Consider the following 23,444-nt stretch of genomic DNA (forward strand, 5'->3'; position numbering starts at 1 on the left):
GAGTGTTTTTCTTTTCTGATTAAACACTGTTCTAGGTATCTCCTCTTCCACGCGTTTGTTCTTGATTCTTTGGCCATTTAGGCTAAAGTTTGTAGAAACCCTAATTTGGCGGGCAGTTCCCAAATCACAAAGACGCTTGCACAGCACTTCCCCTCTGCTCACAGGCAATCCACACTGCCCTGCTGTCAGACCAGCCCCACTGCCAGCTTTAAAGTTTGCATTTTCCAAGTAAGCCTTAGCAAATTGCATTAGAACTTCCTCAGAAATACTGAAGCCCTACCACTTACTCTGTTAAAAGGTTTTAAACATTGGCCAGTGCTTCCCCTTCCACATTTCCCAGCTGGACTCGGCCTGGATAACACTCACTTGATGGATGCTTTCATGTGTGTGTGAAATGAGCTGAGCTGTGTGGCAGCCCTCTGTGGACATCCCTGCTCCTGTGGGCATGACACCACAGCCTGGCTCCCAAGAAGCAAACTGCAGACAGGGAAGCCCCAGATGGCAGCACCAGGGCTGGGGTGGGCACAGCAGGCTGTGCCAGGCAGCAGACGGATGGGGAGATCTGTGCTCTCAGTCCTCACAGATGTCTTTGTTCTGTTCTAGGACAAATCCCTCAAAACACACTTGGAAGTGCAAGTCTGGAAACTGAGACCTGTGCTGCCTCCCCGCTGCCCTTCCCAACCTGCATCCTGCAGCACCTGCTGAAGAGCTGAGGTGAAAACAGTCCTTCAAATCCAGCACTCTGTGCTGGACCCCTGTCAAAGGGCTACATTTACAGCAGAGATTATGGGTAAAGATCTTCTAAAATGCCCCTGAATTCTCCCATTAAATCCCTCATCTGTCTGAGTTTGAATTAAGCTGTTCATTCAACAGCTATATTTTCTAACTGGGTGAAATCTTGTCTCTTACTGGCAACACAGAAACACATAAGCAGAAAAAAGGCAACTACAACTTTTTAAATGAGGGTAAGAAGCTAACAGAGAGAGATACTGTATAAGCAAATTGATTTAATTGCCCTGCATGAAAGGGAAGGCAGATCTTACTGAAGCGGAGCAGTAGACAGCATGCCAGAACAAAATTCCTCAAAGCAATGGCATATAAATATTGAATAAAATGCAAAAGCCAACTCTTGCAGATGGCTTTAGGAAAAGCAGCCGCTCTGGCTGCAAGTATGTTTCAGAGAATACACTACAAAACTTGGAAATCTGCTAAGCCAAGGAGTGAATAATCCACTAGAGGGAAATCCCCAGCTTCCACAGTCAAGTGCAGGGATTCCAAAGACATTTCTAAATCAGTGAGGGATGGGATGAGACAGAAGACTGAAAGTTAAGATTTTGAGTTTTCCCTTTAGCAAGCATCCCATACTGCCATGCCTGTACCTACTGCTGGTCAGGACACCAATTTAGATATTTATTCAGGTTTATACCTACTGCTGGTCTTTGGATACCAATTCAGATACTTAACTTGGGGTGTTAATCTCTCAGCAAAACAATTTATTATCATCTCTGTAGCCATTACTTTCTTCTAGAGGCCTTTGCAAAAGGCATTTCCAACAGATTTAACTATATGATTGCCAATCAAGTGAGCGGCATCTGCTCAATTTCCTTCTTGCCTTTTGCTCAGAGAACGGGCTGTAGGATGCACTCACAAAGCTTCTGGAGCAAAGAAAGAGAGGATTTTGTTAATCTGGATTTGTGAGCCCCAAGCTACTGGTTTAAAATTTCATGATGAATCTGTGTCACTGTGTATTTCCTTCTCCCTTGGGCAAACAAAGGATGAATGAATGTAGAAAATCAGGCTTATTCCTCTTAACTGTAAGAAGTTACCAAAGAGAAATAAATGAAGAGAATTTGGCATCACCTTACTCAGATAACCAAACCACCCCACACCTGCAGCATTATTTCATTTGCAGAGTGGGAGCAAGTAATATATACATTAAAAATTAGCAGCCAAACCCCCAAATCAGACCCACAATGCAGTGTTTCTGTGGTTGCTGAGGCAAGAGAATCACAGTGGATGCAGACAAGGCCACAGGAGCAAGACACAAGTGAAAGGAAACACAGTGACATTTGCAGGACAGCTCTTTCAGAAGCTTGCAGGCTTTCCTCTGAGAGGCTGAGAGCTCACAGCCTCTCTGCACCCAGGATATCCAGCACTATTCTTTTCAGTAGGCTGAGACAGAGGGTACCAGTGTGAGCTGGACAGCAGGCACCTTCACAGTGGTGATGTTTAACACAAAGAATTGGAAATTTTTCTTACAGGAGGTATTTTTCATCTACAGGACTGAAGGTGCTTGAACATATGCAACCAATGCCAACTGGATCTTTCATACAGAGTGATGTGCCAAGAGGCATCAAGTTCCTACCCCTACAAACACATGTCCTTAACTTGCTTTGAAGGAACAGCTATCCCCGTGTGGAGTGGGACCAGAGGACACTCCAAAAGTCACAGAGCAAGGAAGAAGGGAAGCAACAAATGCCCTCCAGTCACTCTGCTGCCCTTGCCATGCATCAGCCTTGTCACTGGGCACCACCGTGTGTACAAGAGGTCTTATGGAAATCAGTTCTAAAACACACAGTACAATTAATCTGAAAAGGACACTGAGCAATACAAGCAGGTTTGTCATCGTGCCTTGTGCCAACCAAGCTTTCAGGCTTTCAAATCTAGCACTTCTCTCATCCTCAGGAAATATTTCTGCTATGTGTTAAAATCACAACCAACCCTAAGGTATTTACACATAATACTAAGAATATCAGAGATTAGTACAATGCACAGTGTGTTTAGAACTGCAGAATTGTTGATGTAGATTAAAGTGCTTTGCCAGTAATCACTCACTTTCCTGACCCAGCCACGTGGCTTTTCCATTTTGCTGCACTCCAGCACTGCCAAGCTGCACAGCTGGTCCCGGGGGGGCAGCCCTGTGGGGGCAATGACAAGTGCCATGAAACTGCTCTGGCCCCAGCCCCTGACTACAGCAGGTTAAAATGTGCCCTGGGAGATTGCCAGAAATATGGAACTCTCTGTGCTGAGCAAGTGGGCTAGAGCTGGTACTCCCATCCCACACAGCAAGGGGCTGGGGCAAGCAGAGAAAGCAGACCCAGCAAGGCTGCATGCCCACAGAGCCCTGGGTTTTCTGGAGCATCCCCTCGGAGGTGGCCTTCCTGGAGCTGGTGTGGCTGGGATAGGCAGCGCAGCAGCAAACACCCACAGCCCTGCAGGGAGCTGATGTCCTTCTCTGGTGGTGTGAGGCACACCAGTGACACATGGGCTCTCCTCAGCAAGCACTCAGGCATTCCACTGCTTGGGTAAGATGCTGGCAAAACTCCTGTAAAACCAGTACTGTAAAATCCCTGCTCATTACAGCCTGGAGCATTCGTGGAGAGGGTATCTGAGAGGGGACAAGAAAAACTGTAGGACTGAATACCACTGAGGCAATAAAGTTAGATCCAGTATTTAATCATCTTTTCCAGTAACTGTGTCAGTATTTTTTTTTAGAAGTATTTCTGAGAGATTTCTACATTTCATCACAGTGAATGGGTGATGATGAAAGATTTTGTCTAGACAGAAGGTAAAGTTTGAACGTCAAAATTAAGCTCTACACAGTGGGGTGGGGGGGGAACCTAACCAGCACAATGTTACATTTGCCTTAAGCATTAAAAAAAAAGAAAAAGAAAAGAAAAAAAAAGGAAAAAAAAAAAAAACCCCAAAAGTTAAAACCCCTAAAACAACCAAATTTTATCATTTTGGAAATATGTTCTATCTAAAGTAAATATTTTAAATATTTAATATTAAACATTAGCAAAGATGGCTTTGTGGAGATGAAAGCAACATCATCAGGGAGTTTCATAAACTGTCTCAGTTTCTGGGAAGCTGCTCTTCAGCACTAACAGCACACAGCCTATTTGGTGCAGTGTAGATGTCTCTTTTTTTTTTGGTACAATATACTTATTTAGTGCCATAGCAGAAGAAGCAATTGGCAGGCATTTCACAGGGCACTCTCCCAAGAACAGTCCTGAGACAAGAGCTACTCCACCACAGATTAGACCCTGGAAGGAGATGCAGCTGGGTGCCCCGCAGACCTGCAGGTGTGTCAGGCTGCCCCACCTGAGACCTTCTTGCAGGTTTCTCTTTTCCACAAGCGGCCTTGCCACTCACAAATGCTTCTTCTTTTTTATTGCCTCTGCCCTGATAGCCAAGCTCTTGGCACAGATGGTCAGGACCACGATGAGGACTCCGACCAGGAAAGTCACCACGGGCCAGAGGAAGCAGTGCAAGAGAACAGTCTCGTCATGGGTGCGCTTCAGCATCACATCGTCCGGCCTGTGAAAGGGGGAACAGAGGATGGAGAAAACATAAATCAACATAATATCATCAATTCATGAGTGACAGTCATCTAACATGGTAAGGGTAAATGTGATTTATTTGCCAAAGTGTTAGAACATATTTAAGTGGATTATTTCATTCACTGCTTGCATTTGCTTTTTTATCAGCTGCACTCATGGCAGGCTGTGAGAGCTTTCCACTTGCAGTGTTTACAGGCTAACAAGTTCATTTGGATTAAAAAAGAAAAAAAAAGAAAGAAAAAAAGTGTTGGTTCTCTAGATCTTCCAGCAAATCTGATCATCACAAACAGCCATGAAAGATACAGTATCACACTGACCGTGGATTGCAAAACCACTCTGGCAAAACCATAATACCAGGCAGCATTTATACAGATCTACCTCAAGTGTTATCAGGCCCTGTGAAATGGATTTAAACAGTAATTAAATCTTCGCCTTTAGCTTTGAGCACTGATGTGTCCATGGGGCTACAGGGAGGCTCCTGATGAAGCAAGCCCTGGCTGTGGTTTGGGACTGGGCAGGGAACTGGTCCCTGTCCTCAGCCCTGGTGACCCAGGTTAGCCCAGCTGCAGTGGCAGCAGGCTGTAAGAAATCCATCCCCACCAGGACTGCAGCCTGCCCTGTGTGCCAAGGCTCCCAAGTCAGCTCCTTCCCAGCAGGGGCCTTCTCAGCAATAGGCTGTGATTTGGGGCTGCACAATGCAGTGCCTCTGTAGACTTGAGTAGGCTCCCAGAGGCACAATTTGGTGAGACTCCCACGAAGGTCTGAACCTCCTTGCCTCCACCAGCAGCATCTAATTCACAGTCACGGTGGGGTTTGTGACAGGTTTATGCACTTCCAAAGGGAAACGGAGGAAGGAGGAGAATTGAGGTGGAAGCATCTTGAGACATTTGGAAATTTAGCTGTGCCACATGACTGAAAGACCTGCTGTCTATCTGCCTCTTCCAAGTCTGGGAGGTGGTTGGCAAAATGTGATGGCAGTTTTTCCTCAGCTCTGGCTCTGTCTGCTCTCCCTTGCAGTTTAATAGTTATTAAATCAGTCTCGTGGCATTTGCACTTTGCTCCTGCTTTCCCATCTACAGCCAGAGACACGCAGTCTGCTGTAAAATTATCTGCAAAGGAGAGAAAGAGAACTTTCTCCAGCTAGAAAAATATCTATAGTCTTGACTCATGTTGGTCCTCACTGACACCGAACACTCCCATTGCATGTCGCTTCACCAATGCCTCCTGACACTTCTTGGAGAGCAAACCTCAGCCTAAAATCCTGGCAAACCAGGCTCATCCAGCAACGTCCTGGGAATCAAGGTCTCCTAACATGGTGGCACACGGGAGCAGATACCTGCTCAATGACTGTGCTGTCTCTCCCATGATAGCTTTGTCCTGATCAGAAAGGAACCCTAGGAAAGAATTCTCTGTCGAGGAAAAAGAAGGAACTCTTTTTCCTTCACTGAGAAATTGAATGGAGATGCCTGCAAGTCTACAGAGTTTTATCTATCCTTAAGGAGCTACTGGAGCCAGACAGCCAAGCTACACCTGATGCCAGATTTAATTACACCTGCATTTGCACTTGGGGTCTCTCACCCAAAACTGCTGTGTGGAGAATCCTCTGCACTGTGCCAGCCTGAAAGTCCCCAAGGCCAGCACCATGTGTCTCTCTTTGTTTCTGTAGAAAGGAGCAGAATAAAACTCTGATTGTGAGCAGCTCAGCTATACAAAATTTGAAATTCAGCAGCATAAAAAGATATCAAAAGGATCCCAGGTCTTGATATCTGTATTCAGTAGTGGAATGTATGAATTCTGCACAACCAAAATCTCCAGCTATACAAGCAGGCACAGGTGGGGACTATGAATTGGATACAGCAGTATTAACTTCATGGGTGCAAACCTGTGCACCTGAACAGAGAAATCCTCTCACAAGAGGCATGTTGGCTCCCCCACAGATACTGTATCATCACCTGTGAACAACAGAGTACCAACTGGCAAAGAGGCCATAAGTAGGCAACACTCAATCTTCACAACTCTGAACTTATTAGTGACATTGAATTTTAAGTATTTCTTTTAAGCAGATGTGAGTTCAAAAATAAGGGACAAGCAAAAACCTAGAAAATTTGATTTAATTAAAGGAAAAAAAGTGTGATTGGGGAAAGTAAGATATCCTTTAGACTGAATCTTAAACGTTTTTAAGAACACAGGTACCAAAGGTAACAGTGATGGATGTCAAACACTCATTATAGATGTGACTATGACTTAGTAATTTAAGAGAGTTTCCCTTTTAGAAAAGAGTAAAAGACAAACCCTTTAAGTAAGTTTTGAGCTGAGGTTTGGGTTTAGATGGGTATTGTTGCTATTTTCAAGAACAGCAAGAGTCCCTGCACACTGGAATGGCCTCACTTTGATTCCTGCATGAAGTTTTGGGTGCCACAATATAAGAAAGATGTTCAGATGTTGGAGAGCATCCAAAGGAGGGACATGGTGATGGTGAAGGGCCTTGAGGGGAAGCCATATGAGTGGTGGCTGGGGTCACTTTGTCCAGTGTGGAGGAGACTGAGGGGAGAGCTCTTTGCAGTTAATTCCTCACAAGGGGAAGAGCAGGGGCAGATGCTGATCCCTTCTCTGTGGTGCCCAGTGACAGAACCCAAGGGAATGGCATGAAGCTTTGTCAGGGGAGGTTCAGGTTGGGTGTTGGAAAAATGTTCTTCATGCACAGGGTGGTTGGGCACTGGAACAGGCTCTGCAGGGAGGTTGTCACAGCACCAAGACTGTCTGAGTTCAAGAAGCATTTGGACAGTGCTCTCGGGCACATGGAGTGACTCTTGGGAATGGTGCTGTGCAGGGCCTTTGGCTGGGTTGGGTGATCCTCGTGAGCGCTTTCCAATTCAGAGTGTTCTGTGATTCTGCAGCACTTGAAACACACTAATGTAACTTCTTTGGGTTTGCTTGGCAAAGCTAGCAGTTTTGAATTTTCATGCTACTTTTATAAAGGTGACCTGCCTGCTCCCACAGTCTGAAGGCTTGTTGTTTTACTTTGAAACAGAAAAGGAAAGGTGCTCTGTCCCCAAGGGAGGACTTCTCATGGTAAAGACCTGTCTTTGTTGGAAAGCCTGAGAGCACCACTCCCCTGGTGCTGAGGCAGTGAAGTTGAGCCCAAAGGAAGTACATCATGCCTAGAAACATGCTTCTTTTCCCTATGAAAATCAGCTGTTATAATAAAATTTGTTGCCTTGCTCCTGTAAGTGCAGTGTCTTCAATAAACTGATCTTTGCTCTGTGACTTTATATAGTACTTCAATTCAAAGATGTTGTCAGAGGGGTTGTGAATATTCACCCTGAGTTTGATTATTGGCAGCCTCTTCACCCTAGCAGTGCTGCCATTCAAGTTTCCAGTAAAGGTAAAGCCTCTTGAGGGGATACACCCAAAATCCTAACACCAGTCATCCATGCATAGAACAGCAGCAGAGGCAAGAAGGAGACCTAGTGGGACAAAAGGGGGAAAGCCTGAAGTGATTGCAAGCCATGCTCAGGCATTCAGAGCTGGTTCTTGCTGCCAGCAGTGATGGCCACTGTGCAGCACCACCACTGCTCAGCAGCAGTCCCAGGGTGAAACAACAAACTGAAAAAAAAATCCCTGAAGAAGCCTTTGCCTTAACCCTGAAAACACAGCTTTCTCTTTCACTGAACAGACAAGGAGGAAGGAATTTTGTTTTCATTGCTTAGAGGTGAGACCAGGACTTATTTTTAGTAGGACTTTGAGCTCAGGGCTAGACCCTTGTGGAGCTTTGAGCAGGGCTAACTGGATCAGTTGCATTGTACAACACATCCCTGTTAGGTTCTGCCAGGTAGTTCAGACACCAAATAAAACAGGCCTCCATCAGAGCCTTCAGGGCAATTACTGAACCTCATGGGGAGAATTGCAGTGCAGGGATCACCAAAATGTCATGTAGGACCCAAAGGTTTCAGGCATATGAACATTTCAGTCTTCCCTTATGAACCAAACTGTGAACCCAATGTCACACAACAGTAGCTGACAGAGGTGGAGGTGCAGGATAGGGAAGCCTTAAAAATATCTTTGTATTCAAACAATGTGGGTTTAAAGATGTTAGCAATAGACTGACTTTTCCCCCACAGATATTCCCACCCCTTTGCTCTGGCAAGCAGTCATTTTTTCCCTTATTGCTGCAAGATGCAGAGATCCCCAGCTGGATGGCTGCTTGCAGAGGCAGCACAGTGTCTTACTGACAGTCCAGTCCTTTCCCCCTCCAGCCCAAGCACTGCTCCACAGGTGGAGGGAATTCATTTAGAAAACTGTGAAGTAACAGAGCAAACCAAGATTTATGTTCCAGCATTTTATGGATGAGCAGCCTTACTACCTGAGCACCCTTGGCTTACACACATAATTATTCTGAGGTAGGTGGGAACCCTGCAGGGCACCCCAACAGCACATGGGTTGTCACTAATCACTTGACAGGGTTTGCTCTTCAAATCTCTGATGAATTTGTGTACAGCATCCTGCAGCAAACACAGAGGAGGTTAGAGCATGGCTGGCTCATCTGCTGTGCCACAGCAAAGGAAACACAGAGCCCTCTTGTGTGTGGGACAAACCCAGAGCTAACAAGCAATAATGCCATATAATCAGCCACTAGTAAGAAACTACTTGACACAGGTTGCTCTGCCTATCTCTGCATGGCATGAGACAGTGAGGCCTCAGCTCATGGCAATCTTAGTTTCTCTCTTTTTTGTTTTTGTCATGGATGTCAATGACACCTGAAACATGAAGAAATAAAGTGACAGGATCTTCCCCATCCTGCCTGTTCCCACTTTAGGGCATGCAGCTGTGGCCCTTGTTTGCATGAGGTTACAACTGCAGACTGCTGGGACACTGGGTGTGAGATCCAGAACAGCAAAGCCCTAGAGCTCAGTGCCTTCTCAAACCTTTGGCAACAGCCTGAGAACTTCATCTGAATTTGCCCTTTATTTTAGAGTCTGAAACACTGAAGGGTGGTTTCTGCTGTGCTGGGCTTCCTTCAGACTGGGGTATCATCGTGCCAACAGAACTTCACCAGAGATCCAGAAAAGCAACTTCCCTGTGCAGCTTAGACCCCTTGTCAGAGAAGAGTACAACACTAAGATTAAGTGCCTACAGTGGCAAAGCAAAACCTCACTCTTCAGTAAAGCTCTGAGCTCCAAGATAAGCTGAACTTTGGTTCCCTAAGACAAATGTCAGGCAGATAATTTTGCTGGGCAGTTTGATTTATAGTAACTAAGAATGGTTGAAATTGCCAAGTCTGCTTCTCATCCCTTTTGCATAACTTTGAACTGTAAGAATGGCACCTCTTTTTTTTTCATCTTTCCAAAGTGACCTGTTGAACCCACCAAACTGAAAGGGAGAAGTTACCCAGCAGTACACTCTGCATGCAGCAGCAGCTCTGACAAGGAAAATTGAGTAAACTCAACGAAGAGGAGACGTTCATTCATTGCCTGCATATTTACCTGGAATTTTATTCTGCTGTTTCAAAAGAGGGAGTATTAATATTACAAATACTACATTCTCTAAGGAACTATTTACTATACATTTTATACAGACTGACAGAGAACAGTTAGCTTGTCCACACAGTGAAAAAATACTGTCAGAAAACATGCACACTTCTCTTTTGAAGGGAACAGATTTCTCCCTCTTTGTTATGGTTTCTTTTCACTGCTTTGCAGGCTGCTTAGTCATCATTGCTCTAAAAGTATACCCAAGCAAGCACATTCCCAGTCAGCAGAACTTATCTCCCAAAGCTCATTGCTATCTCCAGAAGAAAATAGATGGTGTACACATTTCAGCTTAGACTATCTTCTAGTATCTCTGGCAGTGAGCCTCTCTTTTCCTGTGTATGAATTGTTGCATGATCAGCAAAAGGCAGTGTTTTAAGGCAGCCATTCTGCTGGCAAGAACTTTTAGCAGTATAGGATTCAGCATCTTTAGGGGAAAAAACCCTTCCTGAGCGCTGCACAATTTCTCAGTGCCAGCTTACATAAATGTCAGATGCTAGGCAGCATGCAGCCTTTGCAGAAAAGCTTTGTCTTTGCTCCACCAAAACGTAATGTGAGAATCAGCTCCCATAGCTCTGGACACCTACACCCTACACTCCTCTGCAGCAGAGAAATAAACATCTCTGGGCATCTGCCCTGTATCAGGCATTTACTTTGGGGTAAGATGAAAGGCACCTCTTTCTCTCCACTGACTAAAAAAGCCACACAGTTACCTTTTACATCATCCTTTGCACACCAGTTTAGATGTATCCTAGCCATGACTTCTCCTTTTACATCATCCTTTCCACACCAGTTTAGATGTATCCTAGCCATGACTTCTCCTTTTACATCATCCTTTCCACACCAGTTTAGGTGTATCCTAGCCATGACTTCTCCTGCAGACAAGCCCATGTTTCTGACTCCTCTGCTTGCTTGGGCAGTGGGTGGTGCTGCAAGTCCCAGTTCTCAGGAGTACAAGAAACAGGCAACTCCTGTCTGCCCAGAAAAACCAGAATCATAACTTAGCTCCTGGTTACCAGATCCAGGCTTTGGTACCTTGAGGGCTCCCAAGAAGATCCCTGAAAAGTCTGATGTCATCACTCAGAGTGCCCTAAGTTTTAACCTCTGAATGTTTCTTTCCCCTCTAAAGGAAAAAGTTTTGCTACAAAGTTTTGGTGGTGTCCCTCTGCAAAGAGTTAACCAGGGATGACAAACTCATCCTGGGCATGCTGGCTGGGGTCTACAGTCTCTTAAGGGGGACCACTATTATAGCCAGCCTAGGACAAACCTGAAGCCCCCAAGGCACTCAGCAGGACACTCACAGGGAATGAGGCATTTCTCCACCTGCCATCCATTCTCCTCCTGATTGTCTTTCTGAAATTAAATATCTGGTGCCAACACTCCCAGACTGAGCCCGGAACTGCACCTGCAAGTCATGAGCTATTCCCTCATCCATTTAACTTTCAAGTGTTTGTGGGACAGGACTAACCTCCTCCTGCAGCCACATTACCTTTCATTTCCTGGCATACCACCATCAGAAAGAGACAGGAAAAAGGACTCCTTCCCCTTTCTGTTTACTGAAGGAAGGAAAGCACACATCATACTCATGGAAGTCCCATCAACACTGGCAGCAAAAGTAAGAACTGAACCAGAAGGGGAGATTCTTTGGCAGTTCTGCTGCTGTTTATTACACATATCTGATCCATTAATCCTCTATGAAAACAATTGCTGAGTTAGTTTGTCATATTTACTGATCTCCCCTTTTCTTCCATGAACACAGTGGGGTTTCTTTCCTGTAGAGGAAAGGAATGTTAATATCCACACCAGAAATCTGCCATCTGAGTGTTAAAAGAAAATATGCTTTTTGCTATAAAAATTGCATGTTTTAAGGAAAACTTTTCTCAGAGTCTTATATTTTTACTTCAAGTGGTAAAAATACTCCTTTCTGTATAGCTTTTCATCAGTAGAGCTGTCTTGCAACGTTCTGCACTGAGCCCTGTGCGATAAACCACATTGCCCTGGAGGGGGGCTCTGTGTGTATGTACAGATGCAGGCATTTATATGTGTTTTCAAACAGAACCAATGGACAGCTGTTCAGCAGATGCAAAAGCACTCCTGCCTAGCCAAATGGAGATTACTCACCTCAAGTGCTGGTTAAAATAGCACGTAAATGGTTGAGAGCCCACTTTCTCTTTCCAGTATTTCTGCTTGTACGTGACGTTCTCAGAGTTCTCCTGATCGTCTCTTGCACAGGGAGGGATGTATGAGCACTGCCAAGACACATTGCAAAACAGAGTTACTGCTGGGCTCAAGAGCTCAGGGCATCACTTCTCAGCCTTTTCCTCATGATACCAGTGTGACTGAAATGGACTGAGAATAATAAACAAAAGCTCCAAAGAAACAGAAAAGAAATAGCAGCTGAACTTCAGTTGCTAATTATTCTGTGCGGGTACTGTAAAACAATAGAGTAGCATTCAGAAAGAAAAGAAAGGCTTTGCCATATTTGTTCCACTCTTAAACCAAACCACTTTGTAACGTCTTGGGGTTTGGCATGATGAATGTGAAAATGATAATTTCATTTTGATGTATTCCTAGCCAGCGGCGTGGATTGGATTTGAATAACTTCCTATTTTCAGTGAGGCATGTAATCACAAGTTTAGCTAAGGATCATGCTAATAAATAACCCAAAGAGTCCAGCAAGCTTTCCCAGATGATGGGATATCTGGCTGATGTCCACTGATACAAGAAGGTATTCTTCCCCTGTCTACAGCACATGGAAAGAAGAAAAAAGACTCACAGCCCTGCTTCAGCAGAAAGGTTCAGCATCTGCTTCTGCTGCACAGAAGTCAAGGAGAGTTGAGCATGCAGCTGAGCTACTGCAGATCTCACCTTCAGACATTTTCTTAATCCCAGAGATCAAGGGAGATTCCTCCCCTAACTTGGTGCCCTTGGGACTGGGCTTTCAGAGGCTCCCTTTGGGTCACACACACACACTGAATCAAGTGTCAGACTACCAGAATGCAGTGTCCAAGCACAATCCCTCTCATTTTTACCAGGCATCCATTGAGGAGATCAAGACAGGAGCTGTTGAACCACACTGAGTAACAGAGCCTGGCTGATCCTCCCATGGCACAGAGGCTTTTCACCCTGCAGGACGTAAGGACGCCAAGAAAACTGAGCACACTGAATTTTAATTCCTTTAAACTGGGAGCTGCAAACAGAAAAAAGTGTGACTGGGAAGGTAGCTAAAAAGCCTCCTGCTTAGGAAGGATGGGGAAGCAGGAGGTGAAGTGTGTGGGAAGCCCCTAAAGGGGGGCCCACATTTGCTCACAACATTAATTTCTCCAGTGTCCTGAAGGCAGGAACGGCAAGGAGAGCAATACCCTCTCTGACATGAGCATAAAGATCACCATGGCTCACTGTGCCTAGCACTGCTTCCTCTCCTTCTGCTGAAGTTCCACAGGGGCCTACCTTGCCCCCAGCTGCACCCTATACCTAGGATGTACAGACCTACAAAACCACATTTACCATACAACAGCTTGAAGATTTGCCATTCCAAGGGCAAGGGAGAAATCTCAGGATTTTATTCCCCTGATCATGTAAAATCTGACCACTTCTGTCAGCACCTGCAATTGCTGCCAGTGTTTTGCATGCTTCAGAATGAAAGAATCTGCAAGGTCTTCCTTGCTGCTGCCAAACTGAAACCTACCTTTTCCACATGCAAGGATCTCCATTTTCACATGGACTCCTGGCTGTGTTACCATGGCACAGAGCTCCCTTTAATTCCCTGTTCACAGGACCCTACACAAGGGTTGTCCCACTGCTGATGGAAGACAGAAATGAGGGCAACACCACTCTACTTCAGAAACCAGAATGCAGGACTTATCACAAACTGTTATTGCCATCTTAGATAATATTCCTTGGTCAGCAGAATTTTTGGTTTGGTCGTCCACTTTGGAAGCACCAAACACTCCCCTTTTTCCTCCACACTCTCAGTGCATAAACACATCTGTGCAGCAGCTGGGCAGAGTCAGCAAATTTGGCATGAAGACACCTGAGAGCACTGCTGGCTCTGCTCTGACCCCCTGACAGCCCCAGCGTGCTGCACCATCCCAGCTGGTCCCCTCCTCCCTGCTTGGCCTGGGGTCCAGCACTTCCAACATCCTCCACTCTGGTGTTTTCCTGTGTGGAGCATTTCCTGCTCTGGAAATGGCACCAAATCCCACGAGCTGTGCACTCACTGCCTGCATCTGACAGTAATCACCACGCTGCTCTTCCAGCCCCAGCTTGGAGGTAGCCCCCAGGTTTTAGGGGCTCTAGAAAGAGCTCCCAAACCAGACACTATTTAGCCAGCACACAAAATTAATGGCTAGACAAACCAGCTAAGTACCACTAGAAATTATTTTGCCTAAACTCACCCAGCTACCTCAACACTGCTATTCCTGTGTTACTGGCTCCAGTACACATATTTCCTCTATCCTCTGAAATGTTTCCTAGCCCTTCCTGACTGAGCCTCCTGCTGTCCTCTGCTATGAAAGTGCAACCAGTGCCCCACCAGTCCTGGTTAAACTGTCTCTGGATCCTTCAGAGACCTTCCACCCCACAAAACATTGCTTGAGTCCTTCACAAAGTCCATAACCTGGTGAACTGTTGGTTAGCCCCATGCTGAGCTTCAGGCTCAGAAACAACCAGAGAGGTCTCTTTTCCCAAGAGATGTCCATCTGAACAGACAAGTATCAAGCTTCAGCAGTCTTTCAGGATATTTCATCAAAGAGAGCTTCACACTTTTTCCCACCAGTCCCCATGCTGTTGGCTCAATATGAAGATATTAAAAGTTGAGTTTTTCAGGGCAGGGATTTTTCTTCCTTTGGAAGATGTAAAGGGGTCCACAGACAGTTTCTCTGGGCAGCACTTCTGTTTTTTCCTGTACCAAAACAAGACAGTGTATAGGAGTATTTCCAGTACCTACAGGAGGGACCCCTGGAAGTTGGACACAACAGTGAATGCTTTCCAGAACTCAAACTTCACATCATTTTTTCACACATAATCCCAGCTGACAGAAAGCATGCTGGATACATTTCTACCTCTTCCTCTTTATCTCCATGTGGAAAACACAAAGGAGACACCTGGGGTCTTGCCATAAATTGATGTGGCCTCACTGCTTCTGCCTGTTGAGGATTAACAGTCTTGAAGAGAGGAATGGTCTCTGTCCAGATATGAACCCCAGGGGCCACCCTGAAACATCCACTCAATGTGGCAAAGGCCTTGAGCCACAGAAAACACCCAAGATGCAATCCCAGTGGGAACATTATCAGCTGCTGCACAAACACTGGAGCTTGTTTGCCTCCACAGCATGCCCCACCTACCCAAGGTGTTTTTGTCCCTTTCTGACCCACACAGGGGGTGGATCTCTCTTCACTCACCCTCCCAAGCACACTTCTGGGCACTTTGCTTGGCCAGCTCTATCACCCTCCAAAGCAGATTCAGCAGGCAGATAAAAGGGAATCATGTCCTAACAAATTTTGCTGCTGTGACTTGATGGATGAATGTGAAATAATTTCCACTTTGGCAATAGGCAGTTTCTGAAACATTAAATCTATACTCCTCCCTTACAAGACGTGGCATGAAATACTGACATCAAAACATAAACAAATGCCAACTGAAAGCAAGCTAGGACACCAGTAAAAATGTCAGCTGATAGCCAATACATCTTTACACCAAGGTTTTGTAGGATTTGTGTCTGGGTTTGCTGCTGGATGCTCCCACTTCAGTGTCCCTGCAGCTGCCTGGAAAGATTCCTGGTGCTTCTGAACACTTCATGAGGGCAGATATTCCTCCATATCACAGAGAAAGAACAGATGCATGAACTCTTGACTATGGCTTAAGTTCCAGGTTGAATTTCATGCTTTTTAAAGATCAATTCTTGCCTAATTCAGTCACGTTTTTTAATTAAAAAAACCAGGCTTGATAGACAACAAGTCCAAGAAAGTTTCAAATGCGAAGAGACACCCTGGCCCAAAGTAGAAGCAATTCAGCCCAACAAAAGACAAACCAAAGTAATTCAGGAGAAAGATTTCAAAGTCAGTTTCCAAGTGGCATGGGGAGGACCATCCTCCTGGCTCCTGGTGAGCAATGGGACAGAGCATGTACCTTTGTTTGGTGTGGCAAAGCCCTGCAACACTGGAAGGCTGGAGTGGAGATCCACCTGCATCCCATGGGGAACCCCACACCACAGCAAAGGGATGCCCAAAGGGGGTTGTGACTTCGAGGGAAGCCCTGGGAGCGGGGTCCTGGCAGGACCTGTGATGTGTGGAGAGAGGAGCCCATGCTGGAGCAGGTTTTCTGGCAGGACTTGTGCCCCTGTGGGGACCCATGCTGGAGCACTTCATAAAGAGCTACAGCCTGTGGGAAGCAGCCACGTTGGAGCAGGTAGTGCAGGACTGTCTCCTGTGGGAGAGACCCCACACTGGAGCAGGGAAAGAGTGTGAAGAGGAAGGAGTGCAAATGTGTGATGAACTGACCACAGCACACGTCACTCTGTGCTGGTGGGAGGGAGGAGGTAAAGAAAATCAGGAGTGAAGTTAAGCTCAGGAAAAGATGGGTAGGGGAAAGGCATTTTTAGATTTGATTTTATTTATGCAGTACCCTTCTCTGATTTAATTGGCAATAAAGCAGATTAATTTCCATGAGTCAAGTTCGTTTTTCCTATGATGATAAAGGATGAGTGATCCTGTCACTCCCTGTCCTTATCTCAACCCACAAGCCTTTCATTATGTTTTCTCTCCCCTGTCCACCTGAGGAGAGATACAGCAGCTTGGGTGGGGACCTGATATCCAGCCAGGGCCAACCCACCACACCAAGCAAAGGATGAGCTTCTCCTAACTTCGTGTGTGTCTCCATTCACTACTGGCTTACCTTCATGGCATGGAAGGGAGAAGGGCTGCCACAACCATCCCACTGGGGCAGGCCATGAGCAGGACTTGCTCCATAAGTGCAAAAAATTGCCCCCTCCCAGCTGAGTGTGCTGAGGGAACTGGAGCAGAGCACCATGTCTGGTTTTCACCTGCATCTGTCAGTGCAAATGATCATCATTGGCAGAGCCCACTGACAGTGATCAAACCCATGACCCCTCACAGAGGCTCGAGGCAGGGAGTGGTGTCCCAGGTGAGACAAGTGGGTGGTAGGGTTTATCCATGGCCCCTGGGCCCGCTCCCAGAGGAATTGCTAGGCAGCATCTGCGTAGTTTGCCTGTCGCAGGTACCAGCCCAAACACAGATCTGAATGCTTCACCAGACGGAGGCACCAGACTCTGACAAAATTATTGTGAGGTTATATTTTGTTATGAAACCTCCTCTGCCATGGGTCATATTTAGGAGAATTCCAAAATGAGGCCCAATTCTATTTACAAGTGTACAGAAGAGATGACTGCACATCATCTTGTCAGCTGGGGCCACTACACAGAGAAGTGTGACAGGAGCTCGGGCAGGTGTGGAGAGCAGACAAGGGGCAGCAGCTGCTTTGCTCCCTTGCCTGGGGACAAGGATGGGGAGAACCAGGTCCTGCTGCACAGCTGCTAACATCTGTCTTACCATACACTCCCCTAAAAGTTTCTTTGGCAAAACAGGGGGCAACTTCTTCCAACCCTACACCTAACTGCAGATGTAGAAAGGGAAATGTCTAAAAAGCCAGAAATCAGATGTTTTTAGCAGCTGCCATACTCCCCTGGGGCCTGGTCCCTGTGCTGGCTGTGGGCACCACCAACGTACCCCGCGGCCAGAAAGGAATAGCGACAAATTGACTTTGGAATTAATCCTGCTTAAGCCTTATCTCACAGATCATTACTGCTGTCAAGGCAGCTGAAGAAAGGCTACAGTCACTCCAATAAATTTCTTCCTCTGAGACAGCAATCAAAAAAAAAAAAGAAATCCACAGATCACTCAGACTGAACACAAATGTAATCGTGTTCAGTGCTTTATATATACATTCCTGGATTATCTCTGACCCAGCTATATAATCTTTTAAGAGCTAAAATGAATCCTGGGCTGTACAATGATGTGATTATCTTAGAAAGCAAGAGAAGGAAAAAAAAAATTCTTTTTCCTGCATCTAGAAAAATGTTTTTCCTCACTGGAACAGACATTCATATCTGTCATATGTTTATATGTCAGCCCACTCTACTACAGAAAGTAGTAGAGCAGGGGATACACTGGGGATTTTTTGGTGGAGTGAAGCTGTCAACTGGTTTATTATTGCTGTGTGTTGTAAGGAGCCTGAACTATGCCTTTTCTACACTACTGATTTGCAGGGAAAAATTGCTACCCTACAAAGAGAAGCACCTAAGCAGAAAGTAAAATTTAAAAAACGTTCAAAACAAAATTGGTCTTCTTTTTCCCTTCTAGCTAGTGGGAATGATTAGCATGTTGTATGTGTGTCTAAGTGCATGAACACAAGGAAGCAGAGTGCAAAATATGTTGGGAACAGGAAGGGTTAAACAGCTCTCTAAGTGTTTGTTCATAAATACATATGGGATCCCAAGCATTAAATCTAGCAGATTCCTACTCTGAGGCTCTAACTAATGTATTTCAGCATAAAATCCTGAAAGCTTTCAAAACCAGCAAGGCTTTAAATCAGAAATTAAAGGACAATGTAACTGTTTGGCCCCACAAGCATTAAAGTAGGGGAAAAAAGGGAAAACCAAAGAAACAGATACAGACTTCAGTCCCTTACAAAGGAATGTTTTCCTGAAGAGACCTAACCAACTTTTCTTCTTATTTTGTATTTGTTTTACATAAGCTCCTTAAAGTAGGGAAAATAATTAGAGCACTTTTTTTTCTACACAGTTTTCCACTGAGATAAATTCAATTACTACCAAAGAATACAGTTACATCAAAAAAATGCATCCTTTCTGCTTGGTCACATCTGGTAAATCAGATTTAATCCTCAGCAATCAATATCCCAGAGTAAACAGCCCACATCTAGAGATGCAAGGTGGAAGGTAAAGAAAAGAGATTATATTTGTAAAAGCAGGAAAGTACCACACACTGCCAACAGCCCTTTTTTCCTAGGTAGAGTTAACATGAAATTAATTGTTAAATAAAAATAGTTTTCTGAGTGACATTTACAGGCATTACTTCTGAAGCTCAGAGTGCCTCCCTGCAATTGCAACTCAGCCCCTGGGTAGATGCAATCCTTCTCTTCCCACCACACTTCCAGAAAGAGAGAAGAAAATAAGATCAAGAATTAAAAACAGAACAAAACACTTGGACTACTCAGAAAGGCATTGTGGTCACGGTCCAGTTTGAAAGCTGCTGCTGAACCTCTGGGTGCTGCCAGAGGCGCTGAGCCCAGGCTCTCTGGTGCAATCAGCACCATTCCCATCTCCCACTTTCCATCTCCCAGCTGCCATCCTTGCTGGAGGTGGCCAAGCAGAGCCATAGGGCCGTGCTCGGGGACAGCCAGGCTGCAGGCTCTGCAGAACCACGGCATCACCCCCTATCAAAGGGTGACTTTTTTCCTGCATTTTGCCAACTCCCCCTGCCCACCTGAAAATGGGGAGATGTTTAGAGAAAGCTCGGCCAGCTAGGGCACTCCCAGCACACCTCTGCCACCACAGCACAGGGAGCCTGGCAGCAGCACTCCCAGGAAAATGTTTGCAAAGCTCCCTCACAGGCCAACACTTCATCTGCTTTGCAATCAGGCTCCCTCCAGCACTGCAGCTTCAATCACTCGTCACTTCTGAGCGGTGCCAACAATTTAATCCAAATCCTGTCAGATTTACCATCCTGCTACTTACCCTGCTGGTTTTTACCCTCACCACCCCTCCAAGCTGCCAAGGGGGAAGAAAGCAATCCTCAGACCCTGAGTGTGAAACTTTACCTGCTTTCCAAGGGACGGAGCACAACAGCACAGGTATGACTGAGGAGATGTGAGGCTGCACACCCCAGCTGGACACCCAAGCATGCTTCCCAGCCCCTGCAAACAGACCCTGCATCATGCTGAGCATGGCGTTTGGCACTAGGTTGCATCCACATCTCGGTCAAAGAGCTGAAATTTCCATCTCCAGCACACTCCCAATTTCAAATTCTTTCAGGAGTAGGAGGATTCCGACGTTTTTTCCCTTCTTCAAACTATTTAATAACATTTCTTCCACTCAGGTGAGTGCTGTCATCTTTACCCAGCATGAAAAGAAAATGGAGAAGGCAGAATAACTGCCTTTAAAGAAAGAGAAAGCACAAGTCACACCTTGCCTTCAGACTTCCCCAGTTTGCTGGAGGATGCAACTTTCGCGAATTCTTCATTTGGTCCCTTTTCATGTGGGTGATGGAAGAGTTTAAGAATCAAAACAGCGCGGGGGAAATTTTTGTTTTGGCGCAGCCCCTTCCCCAGCGCCCCGCCAGCAGCGGCTCCATTAACATTTCTCCGGGCGCTTTGGGGAGCGGCACCGCGAAGTCCCCCACGCTCCGGGACGCGCAAGGCAGCGGCACCGGCGCTGCCCGAGCAGACAGACCTCCCCGCCGGCAGCAGCAGGAGCTTCTCCTCCCCTCCCAGCGGCGTCCCGGGGCTCCGGCGGGGCCGGCCGGGGAGCGGCACAGGAGCCTCCGCGGCTGTCCCTGCGCGGCCGCCCGGGGGCTGCGCTCCGGACGCGGGCGGGACGGACGGAATGGGGATGGCAGCGAAGTGTGAGTGTGTGAGAGTGTGTGTGTCTATGTGTCTGTGTGTCTGTGTGTCTGTGTGCACGTATCATACTAAGTATAGTATATGGTACAGTGCAATATACTCTCTAGTATACTATACATTATACACAGTATGTTATACTATGCTAAATAGAATCACAAAATATCCCGAACTGGAAGGCACCCACTGGGATCATCAAGACCATCTCCTGCACAGGACAGCCCCAAGAGTCACACCATGTGCTTGAGAGCGAGCGCTTCTTGAACTCTGTCAGCTTTGGTGCCGTGACCACTTCCCTGGGGAGCCTGTTCCAGTGCCCAACCACCCTCTGGGTGAAGAACCTTTTCCTAGTATAGAGCCTAAACCTTCTCTGAGATTATATAGATATAAACCCAACACATAAATATAGATGTACAGTGTATAGCATGTTTATAGACATACACTGTAGAGACGCACTACTTTTCGCTGAGCAACAAGCAGAGCGGCATTTCGGACGGATGCTCCCTCCCTTCACTCACCACCCCTACCTCCCAAAAGAGAAATCCCCGGAGCGAGCAGGGGGCGGGCGCCAGGAGCGGGGAAAGGGCACCGACCGCCGCGGCGGGACCACCGCCCGCATTTTGGGAGAGGAGGGAGTCCGCGGGTCTTACCTTGGGGTTGGTGCGCAGCTGCCGCTCGTCCTCATGGAGCAGGGCGGGCGCGGAGGAGCGGGAGGTGCGGACCAGGACCTGGAGGCAGGGGTAGCGGGCGGTGCCGCGGCAGGCGGCACCGCAGGAGAAGGTGCAGGCGAAGCGCTCCCCCAGCTGCCGCACCGCCAGCACCGTGCAGTTGGCCGAGCCGCCGCCGCCGCGCTCCTGCAGCGCCGGGCGAAGCCAGCAACAGCCCAAACCCAAGAGGGAGAGCAAGCCGGCGGCGATGAGCAGGAAACCCAGCCGCATGCTCTTGTCCTCCGCCTCCGTGTACTCGTAAGCCGCCCGGCTCCTCGCCATCGCCCGGCTGCCGCTGGCATCCGCCGCCGGGCATCAGCCACTGCCATCGGCTAAAGCTACCGCCGCTCCCCGCCTCCCTCCCCGCCTCCTCCGAGGCTGACTGTGCGTGTAACCAGCGCGAAAAAAAAAAAAAAGAAAAATAAATAAAATGCAAATTTAATCCCGTCTGACCTAATTCAGGGCCCTCCGGGGGTGGAAAGGGACAGATTGCCACGGGATTATCTGACCCTGGAGATTTGCTGTGCGGAGGGCTAGTCCGGATTAATACTGGGTACCATCATGCAATGTACAATATCTAGAAGAAGATGGGTGGGTGGGGTCCTCTGGGTGCATTGTGGCCTCCCTCTAAGGCAAATCTCACCACTGGCTTGGTTAAATCCTGGAGATCTTGTGTAAAGGCCCGTTTAGTACTCCCAAGACATCTAAGTCTGCAAGGTCTCTATGAGTAGAGGAGGAAACTAATCTGAAATTAAAGAAATTAAATATCTACAAGTGAGAAGGCAGGTTCTATTTTTACCTTATTAATTAAGAAGGGACATAATGGGAATTGGCCAAACGTTAACATTTTTGGAGTGCAGGGTAAAGCATTCTGGCTAGCCCCAAAACCAGCATCTGCACAGCAGGTACAGAGATAACAGAGAAGCAAGATGATAGCTATCACACACAGGAATTGCCTTGAACAGGAAGGTATTGACCTTTGAAGGGTCACCCTAAGAAGTGCTCTCTTCCAAGCAGGTGTGCAAGAAAAGCTGCTGATTCAAGAAAACATATTTATTTGGTAAATAAAGTTTGGTTATTACCCAGCATTTCCCACTGTGGCAATACAAGTTCTTTGGTGCCAAAGTACCAAAAGCAATACTTATAGTTCTATTCTGTCATCTTTATCACAGGCAATTAGGTAGAACAAAATGTGAGCCTCAGAGCTGATAGCTGAACTTGATGACACAGCAGACAAGAAGGCATGGAAACAGAAAAAGTTCGGGAAATAGCACTTTCCTTTTTCAATCTCTTTCCCACTGCAGAGTGCAACGTCAAACTTTTATAAATGAAGCTGATCCATAGGTTCTCCAAATGGACTATTAAGCAAGGTTTGGCAGGAAGGCTATTAAGAGTCCACGCTGTGCCATGAATATAGATGGATGTAAATATTGTCCTTGCTTGCACAAGTGCACTACCACACTCCTCTCAAGCCAGCTGCTTTGCAGTAGCCTGCCCTGATTATCAAAGGGTTTCTGAAAAAGTATACCAGCTCTGAGCTGACATTATGGGTTTTTTACTTAAACCTCCCATAGGTGTTAATGCTAGAAACTCAACTCATCTTGCTCAGTCCTTGCTTCTGTTCATTCATTCCCATCATCAGGTTCTGCTGCTAGCACTTGTGGTGACAGCAGTCTCTAACAGTAGAGCCTTGTTGCATTAAGTTTTCATAATATAAAAAATAAAATTATAATCATGTTGATTGGTCACTTACCACCTGAAAGGGAAGTTCCAGCTCTGCTTTCTCAGTGGAAATGAGCTGCAGCTTCTTTCTGTCTTACCGCCTTCCATACTTGGTCCAACTCCCTGCAATTCCTTGTATATGAAGCACAGACGGAAATTAAGGCAACAGCTCACTGGGTGACAGAGCAACCTTGACTTGGTCCTCCTGGGTGCATCCAATCCCTACATCCTCCACAGCTGGGGAGATGCTGAAGCTGTATTTTAACTGGGAATAGCCTTAGCATTCACCAGGTGATCTCATACACTTTGAACTTTTCTGAACAAATGATTCAGTCAAGACAAAATCTAATTGGATCAATTGGAAGTGAAAAATGATCATCAACGCCTGATCATTGTAGCAGAGTAAAGGGGGCCTATTGTGAAGATTTTAGCTCTGCTGTCACCTGCTGAGGGCAGGAGTGGGGATGCTTGCTCCAGGAATACAGGCTGCA

The 23,444-nt window shown here is 46.5% G+C and overlaps 1 protein-coding gene across 1 annotated transcript; it reads right to left on the reverse strand.

The window, feature by feature from the left end:
* Positions 1-3,440: 3,440 nt before the first annotated feature.
* Positions 3,441-21,584, reverse strand: KCNMB4 (potassium calcium-activated channel subfamily M regulatory beta subunit 4). Its single transcript, XM_059846925.1, has 3 exons — positions 21,175-21,584; positions 11,993-12,120; positions 3,441-4,320 (listed from the first exon to the last, which is right to left on the reverse strand). The coding sequence occupies exons 1-3, from the start codon at positions 21,511-21,513 to the stop codon at positions 4,152-4,154; spliced, it is 636 nt and encodes a 211-aa protein (XP_059702908.1). The 5' UTR covers positions 21,514-21,584; the 3' UTR covers positions 3,441-4,151.
* Positions 21,585-23,444: the final 1,860 nt, after the last annotated feature.

Source organism: Haemorhous mexicanus, chromosome 5 (assembly GCF_027477595.1).
Source record: "Haemorhous mexicanus isolate bHaeMex1 chromosome 5, bHaeMex1.pri, whole genome shotgun sequence".
Taxonomy (NCBI): Eukaryota; Metazoa; Chordata; class Aves; order Passeriformes; family Fringillidae; genus Haemorhous; species Haemorhous mexicanus.